The following is a 16,917-nucleotide window of genomic DNA, read 5'->3' as shown; positions in this document are numbered from 1 at the left end:
AGAAAATCAAGAAAGATTCTTTATTTGGTGCTAAACACAAGCATTAAATGAAAGAGTTTAGGCCAACAGACTCATTAAAAGGCAAGACATAGGCTTTAATAAAGACATTTAAATCTTATAAAGGTCTGAACAGCTAAAGCTCCACATCCAATAAATCCTAGGATACAGGTACCCAGTATTATTTCATGTAAAACTCCAAGCCATCTTGCTTTGGTAAAGTAAGAATTTTATGTTAAAAACAATTTAATTAGTTATTTACTGTTTAGGTGAGCTAGATTTGGCTTGCTGTGTGATATATGATGCTAAGGCTTAAACTCTATTCCAGGGCTGTTATGGGCATGATGCTTATTTTTAGAAATAAAAAACCCTCAGAGGAGAAATAGTAAACAATATAGCTTGTACTAATGAGAGCTATTGCTTCCAACAGTATTTCTCTCAGGAGCTGACATTTTAGAAAGTTTCTTTTTAAAATGTCAGTGAGATGTGCAGCATAAAAGGTTGCAATACTACAAAACATGCACATTAACCCAGTTAATGTGTATACAGTAAGAGTATATACCAAGAAAATGGTAAAACCATGTCAAAACTCATTATGATGACACTATTCTTTCCAGGTAGGAAGGGGACAGCTTAAGACAGTTGGTTACAGAAAGAATAAAACTCCGCTTACTGCTGCTTAACTTACTGCTGCTTAACCAGACGCTTGACCAAAATGATCCTAAGAATCAAGTACAGAAAAGAAGCCAGTATTGTATGTAAAGCGAAAAGGACAGGAAGAAGTATAAGAAAATCCCTGCCAAACCCCTAAAATTGCTATTTAAAAGCAACAGTATTAAGTAACAGTCCCCCACTCCTTTCAACTGCTACTGTAATAAAGGAAAGAAGTTTTGATCAACAGCCAACACCATTTCAATCACTGTAACAGCAACAGGAGAGAGACCTTTCACTTTACTTGTGCTATGGCCCAGCTGGTAAGCATGTGCTCAGCTTTCACTTTTGCCAGTGTTCCAAGAAACCTTGGATTAGATTGTAAGTGGGGGAAACAGACTCCCCAGTACCTCATCTTTTCCCAGCATTCCAAAACTTGTTTGGGGTTTCAACTCTGGCAGATACACAGCACATCCCAGTTAATAATCTGCCCTTTGGACCAGTAGAGGAGACAACTGCATCCAGCATCTACTTCAGAGGACTTGCTTTTGGTAATTACTTCCAGTTCTGAGCACTGGAAGCCAAAATAAATGGAGTGAGGATTAAGACAGGTAAGGTTCTTTGGAGTTCTTTGATGTTCTTGTCAATGCACAGTTAAGCTGCTTCAAAAATACTTTACACTCTTACCAGGAAGAGGATTCTCCTTGGGAATAACTGTTGCCAGTACATAACAAATCCAATCCTAAATCTAACGAGATACCCAGGAGAGAGATATAACATAAGTCTTTGGACCCAACAGCCTTTTTCAGAACCAAACCTAGGCTTTTTAAGTACAAAGCAGGCTTAATTAATTTTAATTCAGAGATGGCCTAAGGTGTATGGTTTTCAGATAAGCATCCATTTGAACCAAAATGTCAGGACAAAAGGAATAGTTTTAAATACAATCCCAATTCCATGAAAGATGGTATACCTCTGTGTACCATTCTTGCTTTGCTCTTGTGCTTTAACTGCCCTCTAAATTAATAACAGTCAGTTCAGTTTTCTGGTTTAGTTTTTAAACATGCATTTCACAAGTAACCCTTAAATAGAAAAAATTCATAAATAGAAAATAATAAAGCATGTTTGACCTTGGAATTTCAATACTGGGTTCTGATCAAATTAATTATTTTGTGTTAATTTGCACTTCTAAGGAGCCATCCCATCTCTAGTTACACAAGTAACTAAGTAAAAATGTCACTAATGATTTCTATCAATCAGTGCAAATGAAATTGCCCCCCTGAACTGGTTAAATTCAGCTACCTCCAGACACACTAGCTTAGTTCTGCAGCTCCTTATCTGGCAAAACAAAAGCTCTTACCTGATCAGTTGTCATGGCACTGTAAAAATGATAAGCAATACTTGTAGTTCAGTCCTCCCTCTTGGACCCCCTGCAAGTCTCTTCCTCTTCTGTCTCCAGCTGAGGAATGAGGACAGGATTCCTAATCTCTTGCCCCATGCCTCTTCCCCACAATAAAAAGACAGCAAGAAAGAAAGTCTGAATTCTGTGTTTTAACATGGGGGGCTGGGAAATCAGTACTAAGGCTGAAATTCCTATTGATGAGTTTCACAGGAAGAATTAACTACATAAGTAGTATGCTTGTTTTTTGCCTTCCATCACATGAGTCTCCTGGGGGCAACGTGGACAAGCATTACATACAGTGCACTCACATGAAGTTCAAAGGCAGAGCAACACAGACTGTAAGTTCCTAATTTTAAAGTCTAATTTTAAAATTCAAGTTCTTAATGGTACTTTATGAATGTTTAACAAAAAGAAATTAGCATTTTAGATTTCATACATTCAGGATACTTTAGAACAACCCATTTGGGTTCAGTTTGTACCTCATCAGGTATGCTTCAACAGAGATCAGAATTCCACAGCTGATTGCTCTGTTTGTGGTAAAAGGTTAGGAGAACTCCTACTTGATCATTCTCCATAAGCCCATGCCCCTGCCCTAGAATTACAGACACAGAAGATGCACAGTTCTCTTCACATATACATTCCACCTTCATGATGCCAGTGCTATACAAAACATCAGGACCAAGAAAAAAAAAAATCCAAGTCAGTCAACAACCATTTGAGAGACTTAAAAGTATTTTTTCTAAACGTCTGAAGTTTGATAAAAGAGCTTCAGCAGTCGTTTAAGAAATGCGATAGAACAGGATATGTGACAGTCAATAAAAATTACTTTTCCAACTTTAACATATTAGTAAACATAAGTATGGGTCCTAACCACATGTTGAGAACCAGTCATATCAACAGCTTGTTAGAATGTGGCAAACCAAGAAGGGAAAAAACAAAACAACCACCCCTCACTGACAGTGCCAGTGGTTTTATAATTCAGGTCATAAATATAAACTATTGTGCAATAAACAAACATGACAAAGCCTACCTCAGTTAAATTTGTTTATATGATAAAAAAATAAAATATTAAACTGCTTGTAGTGCAACATTCTATCAGCATACATAAGTATACCATGCCTTGTAAATTTACTGTTACATTATTTACAGTATATACCAATGCTTTAAACTAGAGGTGAAAGAACAAAAATAAGTAATGGAAAATGTTTACATACAGGTATGAGTCTTAATATTGTCCACCAAATGATCAAGTTTGCTTTGCAGACTTTTGTGTCATGCGAACATTCTTGCCATACACCTTTCTGTCAGCAGTGGTCTGCTCTGTTTGTAGACAGTGGAAAGATGCTTTTAAAAACTGCATAGCCTTCAAGCTTTTCTGTTTCTTCAAACACCATTTGCAATGACAGCTGTAAAATACACAAGAACTCCATCAATTATCTACATCTGATCAAACTGAAAACTCAATTCCTGAAGTAAGATCAATAAATATTCACTCCTGTAGAGATGTACCAAAGCTGAACTAAATTAATGCCCTTCTCCACCAGTCTCTTAGTTGATGTATGATATTTTACAGGAGGAAAATAAGGGAGGAAAGCAGCTCAAGGATTCCTATCCATTATTTTAAATTCTGAGCTTTAATTGGGAGCTAAGCTCCCAGAATGCAGAACAAAATATGAGAATGTAGAATTGTATGCTGCCTTATTTAACATTCTGTAAAGCTTCTGCTGGTGTGCGCTGCTCAAACTGATAAAAAGTGAATACAGTAAAAATGATGCTATAAGTATGCCCACAGTACTTGTTTAATTTGATATAGCTGTCCTCATATTAGAGGAATAAGGATTAATTATATCACAATAATTAACTACACAGGGAGAAAGGACTGTCCTAAAAGCCACCTACTGCAAGGAGTTAAGTAAAACCCATGAATATTGAGAGGTGTCTTAAGGACAACTGCTCATAAGAAAGACTAACCACCAAGCTGTTCTTAGCAGTAGGTTATGTGACTTCTAGGTCTCTTCTCCTACCACTGCTAAAGGGAAAAATCTGTTTCTCACTCGCTCTGAAGAGTGTCTTTGGAAGACTTTTAGAAGACTGTACGCCTGTTCCATAGGCTGTAACAGCCCTAGAAGAGCTACTTTAGATGACAACAGTGCTTAAGCAGCAAATACTAATATTCTCTTGTTTACTTTTCTGCTCACAGCAGACAGGAATTAGAGCAACTTCAGGCTGCTGGTGGGTGGGTGGGGGTGAAAGTCAGTGGAACTTTGAAATCCAGTATTATCTTTAATTTTCAAGTCTCAGCCTTTAAACTTCGTATTTTCAGAAGAGACTATTTAATAGCTTTGGACAAGATACTGCACCATACATTTGGTGAATTCTCATTTCTAGTAATATTTGTCCATGATACAACAGAAATGATTCACCTTTTCTACAGTGCATTAGGTAACTATTAGGGCTATTATGCATTTCAATAATACAGATTTTAAATGTTTTCCACAGCATTACCTAGAGTATGCAAAGATCTAGAAATACTTCAGTAAGAACACTAGTCTTGCTTTAGTGGGCAGATAGTATATAAAAACATCCATTCTACTCTGCATTATTTCACTAGATCCTATGTTACTTTACAGGCTAACTTGGAAGAAGCCAAGCACTTGATACAGCACATTTATGAAATACGGTAATTTATCCAACACCTTGAGGTTTTTGTAACCTTACCTTCTGTATCTAAAGTAAGTATTTGGGATTTTGTGTTTTGTTTCTTTAACACCCGCATTCTTGAGCACTTTGTGCTTGTGCTCTACGTGGTGATCTCAGCTGTCTCAAGGCAGCATCTCCATATTGAATACCTGAGCCCATTCTTTCTGGATCCAATTCTCCTGATGAGAAACAAAATGGTCACAAGAAGATGGATCACGTGCAAATAATACATGCCAATTTAACTGACAACATTAGATAAAAAATGCATAATTATATTCTGCTCTAGTTATGGAGAGATCTATTGCAATTCTGTTTACTGTAATTTCAACCACTTGCCCTTAATCATAATTACAAAGCTATCTGTGTCTGAGTTAGGCTGCAACAAGAAATGTATTTGCACTAACTACGTCTAAGAAAGGAAACATCCAAAATGTCTTCTGCAAACATGGTTAAAAACCACCTGCTTTCAGACTAATACGCAAAGAAAGTAGTACTGTAGATACCAAGCCAAACAAAAATGCATCAATCTGACAGTGGGATTCCATAAAGCACTGCTCCCAGAGGAAATTATCTCAACGTTCCCTACTTCTGGTAGCCATTTCTGCCTAGGCTATACCCCACACCCCCAGAAATGTTCTTATGGCTCTATGGTGGACTGGCCAAGATTAGAAACATCTTAAAAAAAAAAAAAAAAGACAGCAAAACAAAGGATCCCTCTGAATAATTCAGATCACTTATTCAGTTTCATTGCACACATGTGAGCCCTTTGCAAGTTCGCAGATGACACTGCATTGAGAGGACCAGTTGACAGCTCAGGAGTAGGGCTGCCATTCAGAAAAGACCTTGGCCAAGCTAGAGGAACAGGCCAGCAGGAACCTGATGAAATTCAGCAGCTACACATGCAGAGTTGTGCGCCTGTGATGGAACAAGCCCAAGCACCGGTATAGGCTGGGGACTGACAAGGTAGATGATAGCAGCAGTTGCTCAGTACTGGGACGCATTGCCCAGAGGGGCTGTGGAATCTCCTGTTCCTGAAGCATCTCACAATGTGCCTCCGCAGGCCCTGGGCAACTTGCTCTCACTTTGAACCTGAACCTGTTTTAGACAAGAGGCTGGACTAGAGACCTCCAGAGTTTCTTTCCAGTCTCAGTTTTTCCATGATTCAATGCACGTGTGCTAGCACAGAGAAAACAGGAGCAGTTCACAGAAACCAGGACTTACTTCTGTTGTGGTAATGCCTCTTTAAATCAGTCATGGAACTACAGAATCAGGAGAAACTAGCTATATTTTCCTGTTTGGTTTGTTTTTTGTTTAAAACGAACATTGCTGTTTGGCATTGATTTGATGCACTAATCAGGAAATACCTATAAAAATACCATATTATTTTCATCTAAAAATTTGTGTTTGCCATTCAAAATGTGTAATTAGAGTCTGAGATAGACTTTTCAAAATGGCCAATACTTTAAACTTTGAAGATATCAAACAGCTAGAAGATAAGAGAAGAAAATTGGAATGCAAATTAGCTGTAATGGCACCTAACACTTAGGAGCCCGTCTCCAATAGAAACCTGCCCACTTGCACTGAGAAGCTTCTGGTAGATTTCTAGATCTGCAAAAGTAAAAACATTTCAACCGAGAGGCAGGAAGGTCACTTCAGAGAATCACAGTTGCTAGGAAACATCCCTGAAATTTTCAGTATTACTGTTCAAATTCTCAACTGTATTTCCTGCTATGTATGAGAAGCAGAATGAAAAGCTATGTCTGCCCTGATACTAGGTTTTTATCCTGCATTGCTAAAACTGTCTGATGTCAGGCTTGATATTTGTAGGGATGTAGCAGCCCACAGAACACACAGCCTACGCTCAGAGCTGACTTATGATAAACGCCGTGTAAAAACATCCATAATTCGCACCAACCCCCCTTTTAGATATACAGATCTGACTTGGACATCCATTCCTATTCAAACATATGGGAAGCAGCTATAAAACAAATGGGTTATTTTACCACAATGACATTTTGGTTCTTTGAGTTAATTCTATTAGAGAACTTTGAATGGCGATATTTCCACATTTACTTTTAGTTTTCAGGAAAAAAACCCAAACATTAAAAGAATAGAAGTCTCAATTTACCTGATTCAATTTTATTGAGTATTTTTCTTGCACACTGTACAAAGGCCTCTTCAACATTTTCCCCCGTTAGTGCACTTGTTTCCAAGAACATCAGTTCTGCATTTGACAACAGAAAAACAATCTCAAAATAAGTCTGCAATATCTGATATAGTAACTCAATGTATGAAAGCTAGGAACAATAAAAATTTTCTTAAGGAGAACTATTGTCAAATAGCATGGTCCAGAAAAATTAGCTTTTGATGGAAAAGCCACAAAAAACTTCCCCTGAAATTTATACATTAACCCTAGAAAGTTGGAATCCAAAGATAATAACCTGGGCTGTGCATGCAAAATAGTGCATGAAACCACAGAACTTCATATAGTTTCCCATTAATAGAAAGTTATATGCAAAGGGACAGACAGTAGTCACAGTTGGTAGAAAAGACTGTTCATAAAAGCAAAACCAGATTTTACTGATAGCAGGACTGCAACACAGAAGCTCAGACTGAGACTGGCTTTAGCTGCCACAGAAATGTCCCCTCAGACTGGAAGTTCTGAATGCTACAGACCAGGTAATAGTCCTCTGGATCCAGGCCATGCACTGAACTCAGTCTCCCATAAGTAAAACTCAGTGCTTCCAACTGCAGCACACCCCATCCAGCCTCATCTGTGATCTATAGAATCTACAAGATACTGAAAACTAGGAAATTGTGCTCTTCGTTTTCTCCTCAACCCTTTGGAGGCAAGGCAATACCTGAAGGTGTATTACATTCCCTGGAAGAATAGCTAGTAATGAACTTAGATAGTACATGTAGTTTTCACTGCAGGCACTGTCCTCTCTCTATGCCTCATGTACTGACAGAACGCTCTTCTGCAGATATGTGACAAGGTACAGTGGGCAAAGTACTCCATAACTGCACAGAAAAATAAACTATTTTAAGTATTGAGCATCTTTGAATGCTACATGAAGATTTTGTACCACTTACCATTTTCTTGTGCAAACCGGGATGCTTCTAAAAAAGTAACTTCACGATCTGCATCAAGATCCTTTTTGTTTCCACATAGTATTATCACAATATTTTGACTTGCTAACATTCTTGCATCCGTCAACCAATTAGTAAGCGCATTGTAGGTTTCCCGGCTATGTAGAAAATGACATCCTTTATTAGAACACACTCATTTCTCATGAACAGATCACTGAGCTAAAACTCAGAAGGCAAATCCGTACTTGTGGCAAACAACAAATTGCTGCTAGTCAGGCAAGTCACCTACACATCTCAATATGCCAGCTATGAACCGGGAAGAATATCAAGTTCCTTCATGGAACTATTTAAAAGCTTAAAGTTTTTAAAAAGCAAAAATTAAATCAACCACAATATATAAATACACACAATTATAAAATACCCTGTTAATGCAAAAAATAAAGTTTTAAGCACTAATCTAGTTTCAGCCTTTTGTGCATGAAAAAGCAAAAATTAAATCAACCACAATATATAAATACACACAATTATAAAATACCCTGTTAATGCAAAAAGTCTTAAGCACTAATCTAGTTTCAGCCTTTTATGCATGAAATTTTGGGATAACAGGAGGAGTTATTTTTTTAACACAGAATTCAACTGATACTTAAGTTTCAGGTGGGATTGTAAGAATTTACTACACTTGTGTAGAATCGCAAGCCTGAAATTTCACACTTGTGTCCAGACCAGTAACATCACAGGCAGTTACCCTGCATGCACCATCAGCCACCGTAGGGGCAGTCAGAGATAAAGCCTTCAAGCACTATGACTGACAGATGAGTCCAACTGACTTTAAGCACAAAACACAGATTTCAAAGACTGGTCAGAGGAGAACGGTCACAGGACAAAAACCCAACAGATTTAGCAAATCATCATTAACCAACACAAAACATATCTGACAAGTATCAGTCAATGGTGGCCAGGAAAAAAAAAAAGTAGACGTGTAATGCTAAGATATTCTATTGGCTGCCTTAATATGAAAATATTAAAAGATGCAGAGATGAATAGAATTTTGGGCTACAGTTAAGGAATGTGTAGGGAGAGCTAGCTTCTCCAGAGGATGACTCGTTATATCAGCATACTAATAAGCAGTTTCCACTAATAGGGGTGTACCACCTTAATTAAAAGTGGCTAAAGTCTGCTCTTAGTTTCTGCTGCAAGGCTTCCTGAGCCAGTGGCTGCATGCAGCCCACCATGACTAGACCAGCTACTGGTGGGCCAATGCCCATGTATCTGTCTGTCCCTTTGAGAATGTCTACATTTATGACACTTAGATAGTAAGCAAGTTCCAAAACTTAAATACGCATTAAAACAGAACTACTTTTTATATTTATTTTCTTTTTTTCCTGCCCATTCTCCGTTAGAGGATTAGCTACTTGGATAAGAATCATTATGCGTTAATTGTATCTGGTAGTCTATAAGCAAAAGAGTTGCTAACTTTCTTACCTGGTTATATCATAGACAAGCAAAGCACCTGCAGCTCCTCTATAATAACTCCTTGTTACAGACCTGAAATGGAATTACAGATGTACATTTCTGTAATATCTTTATTGTTTCAAATCTGTGTTAATATAATGCAATCTATATTATGAAACAGGATTCTCATTTACATATTTAATGTTGTCTAAAAAACACATTTTATCAGCTGCGCAGCAGACTATTTACAATTAGACTTTTGATAAAGCACTTTCACCAAATACAGCTGTACAGCAATTCTCAAAGTCCATTATGAGCTGTGTGCTGCTGAAGCTACACATATCATCGTACTATATGGCCTGATACAGAACTGGGAGCTGATGGTGGTATCTGTGGCATGGAAACAGTATCATTAACTTATGTTTGAACTCTCAGCAGTGAGGAGAAAATGCGCAAACTAGCTGTAACTGAACAGTTTAAGACTCCTTAAGTTGAAGAGAAGGAGGCAAGGAAAGCAAAGCAAAGCATCCTTCAGAAGGTAGAGGAAGAATTAAAAAAGCCTCTAAATACGCAGAGGTGTGATCAGCCTTGAAAAGAAAAGAATTAGATACATTATAAAAAGCAACAAGAAAAAAAAAAAAGGACCTACAAGTCTGTGAACACTTTGAACTCGAATGAGCAGAATTTGCACAAGCCTCAAAGTACAGAGCCTCCAAGCTCCTCAGAATCTCGGGATATCTGGCTGACACACTGAAGAGAGCTCATTAATGGAGACTACATAACACTGCCCAGCTTTACCTAGTCACAGATGTAGCCGAAGAACTCGTCCAATAGAGGACATTTACCTGAATCATTCTACCACCACGTGCACCCTCGTTAACCACTGCCTCACCCCAAAGAAACCTCACACATACCGGCCCACCCCCCCCAAAAAAAAAAAAAAAAAAAAAAAGGATATCCTATTTGACAGTAAATTTACTCAGGAATACATTAGACCTTTACTGAGTTTGATCTATGCCTCAGATGTATGACATAGTTAAAATACAGCATTAAAAATACATTGGTGGTTCTAATCTGACAAATACATTGCTTTTTCTTTAAGAAACTTAAAGAGATCTCAGTCTTTCTAGAAGTGTATTTGGTCAAGTGAACCTGACAACTGATTTTTTTCCTCTTATAAAATATTAGAATACTATGAAATTGTTCTCATGCAGATTTTGAACAGCTTATAACTTCCTGGTATTTACTTATTCCAACCAAGAGAAGTCTTCTAAACAGAGTTAAGCACACAGAGTTAGTTAAAAAACTGAGTTTGGCTGGTTTAGCCAAATATTCTACTCATACACTTTAACTATCACAGAAAAGACCCAATGAAAGGAAGGGCAGAACATCAGATGCTGCAAGGCAGCACTGCTTTAGTGAAATCAATGGATCTATGGCACTATGTCCAAGTAGGAAGTTCTGGCCTAGTTAATAATACAAAAGCAGACAAACAATTCCATTGACCAAGAAATTATGCCTACTTATAAGCAAGGATAAATAATACCCAACAACCACAGCAACAATTTAATAACAAACACTTAATAAAATGATTGAAAAGGGTACCTGAATCTCTCTTGTCCTGCTGTATCCCATATCTGCAATTTCACATATTTACCACCAACATTTATGATCTTTGAACCAAATTCCACTCCTATAGTATGATTTGAGTCATCTTTGACTACAAAAAAGAAATGAAACCAGACTTATTTGGAGAATAGAGTGAATAATTAGTTCTTATATAATCCAATTTAGGTATAATCAAAACTTCTCAGTGTTCAAATTACAAACTACTTTCTGAACCATCAAATTCAGTGCCACTCCTAAGTCTACTGTCACCATGCAGAAATAAACATTCGTACAATTTTTGAACAGCTTATTCAATTCAGAATTACTACTAGGAAGGCCTATCTTAATCAAATCACTCCCAGTTCATATTAATAAATGGCAAGATAACTTCGGTACACTCTTTTTTCCCCAATTGTGTTTTCTAATACTTTGATGCAATTCAAAATTAAAATTCATGGAAAGGTAGAACACAAAAAGACACAGTCTTGCTCATGAATAGGCAAGAGCTACTACTTCTTTAAAGCACAAAGTTAAGATAGTTGCTCTATGTACACTGTTGGTATCATAGATTCTCAGCAATATACAACTGCTCTTACTAGAAGCAAAGTCACAGTTCAAGTTCAGTCATATAATCATGCCATGGTCATCATAATTACAATTATCCCAGAGCTATTCCTCAAGAGATAAGGTGGGTTACCATTTGGATCAGAAAGATAACTGTCACCTTAGATTTACAAAGGTTTCTAAATGCATTTTTGTTTAATCATGATGCTAAATGCACCACCCAACAGGAAATTTGCTTTTATATCATCTATTCATCTCTAAATAACATTTACAATGGAGTCTCTACCAGTACTTATCATAGAACAGAGTCCTTAACAGAGTATCTATTTATTTAGAAAAAGACTACAGGCTTTCTAAATCTACTCAAGCAATTCGACTTCTCTTTCATCTGCTCAGTATTTTTTCTAAAAGATCAAGTCTCTACTATATATCTAGGGAAGCTTATAGCTGCAAGATATAATTCTCACAAAAAAGTAAGTCTGTATTTTCATCAACATCCTGTTATATTTATCTGAGAGTAACAGAGAATACTGTTCAGTATCAGGCTCTTGGTTAGAAGCAACAAGTGAGCAATAAAGATTTACAGCATGGTTCTGAACATAATTCTCAGTGAAAATCCTCATCTACACAAACAAGAGAATTACGGGAACTTCCATACAAAGAATAGATACTCATGTAGGCAGAGCCTTCATCTGTGGTACAGAGCAGTGGAGAATTCTTACTGTGCTCACATATACTTACATTTCTTTTCAATAAATTGGTGTAGTAAACAGGATTTTCCAGTTCCAGCATTCCCTATGACCAAGAACTTAAACAGGAAATCTGAAGATTGAAAGACAAAAAAAGAAATTGATACATTTAAGTAAGCACTCACATTTTTGTCACAAGACCAAGTACAATCCACCTATTCTCTAGTAGTTACTTCAAAGAGAAGGGAATAGATGCCAAAATTAGCAAAATAACAATAAATCTGAATAACAACCCAGTGTATTCAACAGTGATGTTACAAAGTAAGAGCTAAGAATGCTATTTGTTTATGCAGATACAAGAATGACAAGAAGAGATGGAACTGGCTGAATTTGAATTCAGTTAAAACAGGCTGAATTACAGCTATATGGCTGGCTTGGAATCCAGCAACCTGTTTTAAGGGTATGCAAGCTATTAACTATAGCCAGTACAAATGCCCTATATAATGATGTAATTCCTTAAAATCTGTATGTTTTTGTAGTTTAAAAAATTTTTTTTATTTAATTTTATTCACATGAATTTGAACTTCTCTATATTAACTGCTTAATATTCATACTTAATTTTAATACCTGTAAAGGTGGATCAACTACCATATTTTTCCACAAAATTTACAGGCAAGAAGTAATTTTTTTTTCTGGGATGCCTGCTTTCACATTTCCTCCACATCATAAATTAAGATACAGGTACCTCCGGCACTTTACCTATTTATGAGCCATTTACATCAATGTTCATTAATAATACATGCATTCAAGATTTACGGTTGATTTGTACTGTTTTAAGAGTTACATATAATGCTTTAACACTACCTCCCCAGATCTGCTTTCAGCTTGGCTAAAGATTGAAGAAAGCTTCCTTGTCTTGCCAGTCTCAAACACATACACTGATAAACTGCGATTAGAAAGTTTACAATTGCCTCCCCTAACACAAAGCCATGAAGACAACCTTTACAGTTCATGCAAGATTCATCATTTATTTTTCTACCAGCAGCAGGTTTTTTTACAGTCATATTTACAACTTCATTGCACAGTTTCTCTTATAAACATAGCAGGTCCCCAGATAACATCAGGTAACCATGCAATGAAAAGGTTTAAGTTTGCCATATGAACTAAAATAAAAACTTAACATTAATTTCATTAACGGCGTTCAGAGCTGTCAAATGGGTTACACAGACATTGGCCCAGGGGATGGCAGAATGAAAAAAATATTAGACTGCGCTAAGGAAGTCAAAGCACTGATCCATTACTCTATCAGAACCTCGCTTGAGTCTTTAGTTTTACAAATTGAATTTAACATGCACACAAATCTACATGCTCATTCCATTTCATGCAGAAATTGTTATTTGTTATGGTACATCATAAACATCCCCTAGCAGTGGTAAAAGCAACAAGCAAGTTTCTCAAGTGGTAAGAAAATACCTACTGTTGAAAAGTCAATAGCAAACCAGAAGCCTACAACTCCTGCGAATGTCCACAGTCCTTTGCCTTCACCCATCTTTCAAATTTTATTCATATTTAAAGTGAGGTAGCGTTTTACTAAGGATTTTTGCTTTTTTACATTTTACCTTTGCATGATTTTTCTCGTTTCAAATGTTGTAACAGGCTTGGTTTAGATTCTCTACCCTTCTCAAAGAGATTGCTGCTTCTTGCTCACAAATATGAGCAGTTACACGTTCAAGACATTCTGTTCCAAACTCCTCTCATTCTTCACGCCCCCACCCAGCTGCTCATGCTTTCTGGATGAAAAAAATAGTTACAAAAAGGATTTTGCTTCAGGTTGTGAAAATTGTGTGTGCTATCTCCTGTAAAGAAGGGCCCTTCATGCCATCTCAACTGCAAAACACGCTGAAGCTGAGAATGCTTTATTCTATCAAAACTTCACTGTTAGTATGAAATGTAGATATCATAAATAGCCCCAAACTGTTAGGTTAAGAAAAAAAAAAAATCTCTGAAAGAAAGCCAAGTTTCTCTTTTTATGGACTAAATATCACTGGTTAGCTGCCTTGTGTACCTTTTTGTATATTTAAACTACTGTGGGTGTGTGTAATCTCACTGGTTTTACCACTTTCAGAGAGTTCCTCAAAATGCGAGATGTTCTGAGACATACTCGCAATTCAAATAATCTGTTTCTGGTCTCTGCAGTTTTTCCAAAAATAAATCTGAAATCCAGTTAATCCTGGATCTCCTAGGTATCTGGTGAATGCTGTTTGTCAGATTTTCTTGTTAAAAACAACTACAGAATTCAAGTCTACCTTCCTTTTTTCCATGGAAGACTCATACTATTAACAGTAGTATAACAGCTACTGTCGAACTAAACCAGGAAAATAAAACCAAAATTCTATTCCCACACTAATTTGCTCTGTGACTGTAAGCACTGGTTGTTAAATGTGGTTCATGAAGCCATACTTGTGCAATCCACAAATCCATGCTGAACAGCAAATTTAAGACGCTGTTCTGTTCTGCACAGCCAGGCTGTAAGCCAGCGAGAAAGTGAGGCAACGGTGTCGCTGTCAGGGATCGATCTGGAATTGCTTCAGAACGGCAGGGCGTTTTTCCCAAGGGGTTTTAAGTTGAGGTGCTTTATATTTTCCTCTGAAAGCAAGAATGATATTTGGGGATTTTATAGTCATGTCTTTAAATTGATAAGATGTTCTAGCAGCAGTTTATAACAGACTCTCAATTCCTATCAAGATTCTATTGTGCCAGATAACTTTAAAAGGGAATATTTCCTACAAATAAGTCACTTGGATGCCGATTCAATACCTGCTTACTTAGTAGACAGAAAATACATTTCCCTCTGGCAAAACAGCAAACAGGTTTCCTAAGGTGAAACTTAAAGCTGCAGTTACAATTCGCTTGTTTACAGTATGAAAATAAGAGAAATGTGTTTGCTTCTACCATAGAACAGAAATATCAAAATCTTATAATAAAAAAATCAAAATCTTTCTGCACAAAAGCAGGCAGCAATGTTTCCAAACACATGTAGACTCAGAGAGTAAATGACACTCTGAAGTTGCACTGGCAAATGTAACACTGCTTCTATCAGTTTAAACTCCGATTTTACATAAATTGTGCAAAATAGCAAAAGGCTTTTAGACTTACGTTAACAGTTACCCACAAGCACTGGATAACACATTTCAGGAACTATGGAATACTTTGCACATTTAATCAACTGCAAAGAAGGACAAGAAAAGGGATTTGCCAATACCAAAAGTCACAAATATCCATATTTAGCAAGGTTTTAAGTTCATAGCCTAGCATATTAATGAGTAAAGTAATACCAGGTAAGAACAGGGAGAATGCTTTTCACTTTGTTATTCTGGAACTTCTTTCTGATAATGTCATTCTGTATGATAAGGGGAACCACATCAATTACATTTTTCTAACTTTTTTTATTGCTTGATTTAGGACATGAAATATCTTCTCTTTGAACTGTACAGGTGTATCTAAAAATTCAGCACAGTTCAGAAACACAGAAACTGAATGATATTGGACAGATAACATCTCTGGGAAGAGGACTCCAAAAAGAAAAACTAGAGCAATTAAGCAGTAGGGCAAGCACTAGAATATGAGTTGCATTTGGTGAAATTGCAAGGAATGAATATATAAAAGTTTTTGCCAAGCGTGAGTACACAGTGATGTTACACTTGGGCTAAAGGAAGTTAAGTTACTTCATTTCATAGCTGCGCTTTTTTTTTTTGTGATTGACAAAGCAGCTCTGAGCTCCAACATTCCAGTTAGCTGCCAAGGCTGTCACCCTAGAGAAGTTTTTCTTTTGAATTCTGTTGTTCCTCCTTCATGGAAAAGCTGAAAAGCAACATCATTCAGATGCTACAAATGCTTGCTACCATGCTGGCTACCGAAAAGGTCTAGAAAAGTTTAAGTACTTTGCCTGTAAATAAGATCATCACTATACAGAAAGGATTTAGGATGAAAACTGAACTCTCTGCCAAAAGGAACAAGGGTTACAAGACATGCACTACAGAAAGCATAAAGAGATGAAAGACAGCATAGCACGGCTGTTTAAGAAAATAAGGCAATATAAAGAATCAACTCACTCCCCTCTGTGAGCTACATGCATCACCTGATCACAAACTGGGTAGGGGGTACAGGGAACAAAACTTATTTTCCAGCATAGGTGAAAAGGAGTAAAACTGTGGCTCCACCCCAAAGACGCACCAGCGGCTAAACTACGTAAGTCACATAGACTACATGTTGGGGGGGCAGGGGGAGCCAAGGGGAAAGGAGAAGGGAAACAATTGTGGGCTTTGTGTCAAGTACCAGCAAAACCAGATGGTTGATGTGGAAACCACCCCCAAAAAGGAGAAGGGAAACAATTGTGGGCTTTGAGTCAAGTACCAGCAAAACCAGATGGCTGATGTGGAAACCACCCCCAGACGTCCAACCTCCTCCTTTGACTGAAGTTTATTCCGCCAGAAGGAATAATTGAATGGCTTCTGAGCTACTGCAGCTTAGTCTTTAAACTGTAATGAGAATTAAATTGCTTCTTATATGCTTGCTAATACAGAAGGTGAGGGGGGAAGACCAAATTATATCCTCAATCTCAGTTCAGTCTTCTTCCGACTCCTTGATAAAGAGCAGAACTTACAATCACTAATGCAGACCCTTTCGAAACTCTCTCATTCACATCTTGAAAAAAAGAGTCTTCCAGCAGTAAAGGCATCTTCTATTTTGCAGAAGTCTGCAAGAGGA

The 16,917-nt window shown here is 37.2% G+C and overlaps 1 protein-coding gene across 1 annotated transcript in view; it reads right to left on the bottom strand.

Moving 5' to 3' along the window:
- Nucleotides 1-3,056: 3,056 nt before the first annotated feature.
- The window catches only part of LOC104165704 (ras-related protein Rab-4A), a 16,979-nt gene continuing 3,118 nt past the window's right edge, over nucleotides 3,057-16,917 (bottom strand). The window contains exons 2-8 of the mRNA XM_009705441.1: nucleotides 12,203-12,330; nucleotides 10,895-11,009; nucleotides 9,320-9,382; nucleotides 7,841-7,995; nucleotides 6,876-6,971; nucleotides 4,766-4,926; nucleotides 3,057-3,453 (exon numbers count right to left, since the gene is read on the bottom strand). Of these exons, the coding sequence (XP_009703743.1) occupies nucleotides 4,811-4,926; nucleotides 6,876-6,971; nucleotides 7,841-7,995; nucleotides 9,320-9,382; nucleotides 10,895-11,009; nucleotides 12,203-12,330 (673 nt within the window). The 3' untranslated portion in view covers nucleotides 3,057-3,453; nucleotides 4,766-4,810. The remainder of the gene's footprint in view (nucleotides 3,454-4,765; nucleotides 4,927-6,875; nucleotides 6,972-7,840; nucleotides 7,996-9,319; nucleotides 9,383-10,894; nucleotides 11,010-12,202; nucleotides 12,331-16,917) is intronic.

This window comes from Cariama cristata, unplaced genomic scaffold, assembly GCF_000690535.1.
Source record: "Cariama cristata isolate BGI_N322 unplaced genomic scaffold, ASM69053v1 scaffold11650, whole genome shotgun sequence".
NCBI lineage: Eukaryota > Metazoa > Chordata > Aves > Cariamiformes > Cariamidae > Cariama > Cariama cristata.
This window is presented reverse-complemented; position numbering and strand designations above follow the sequence as displayed.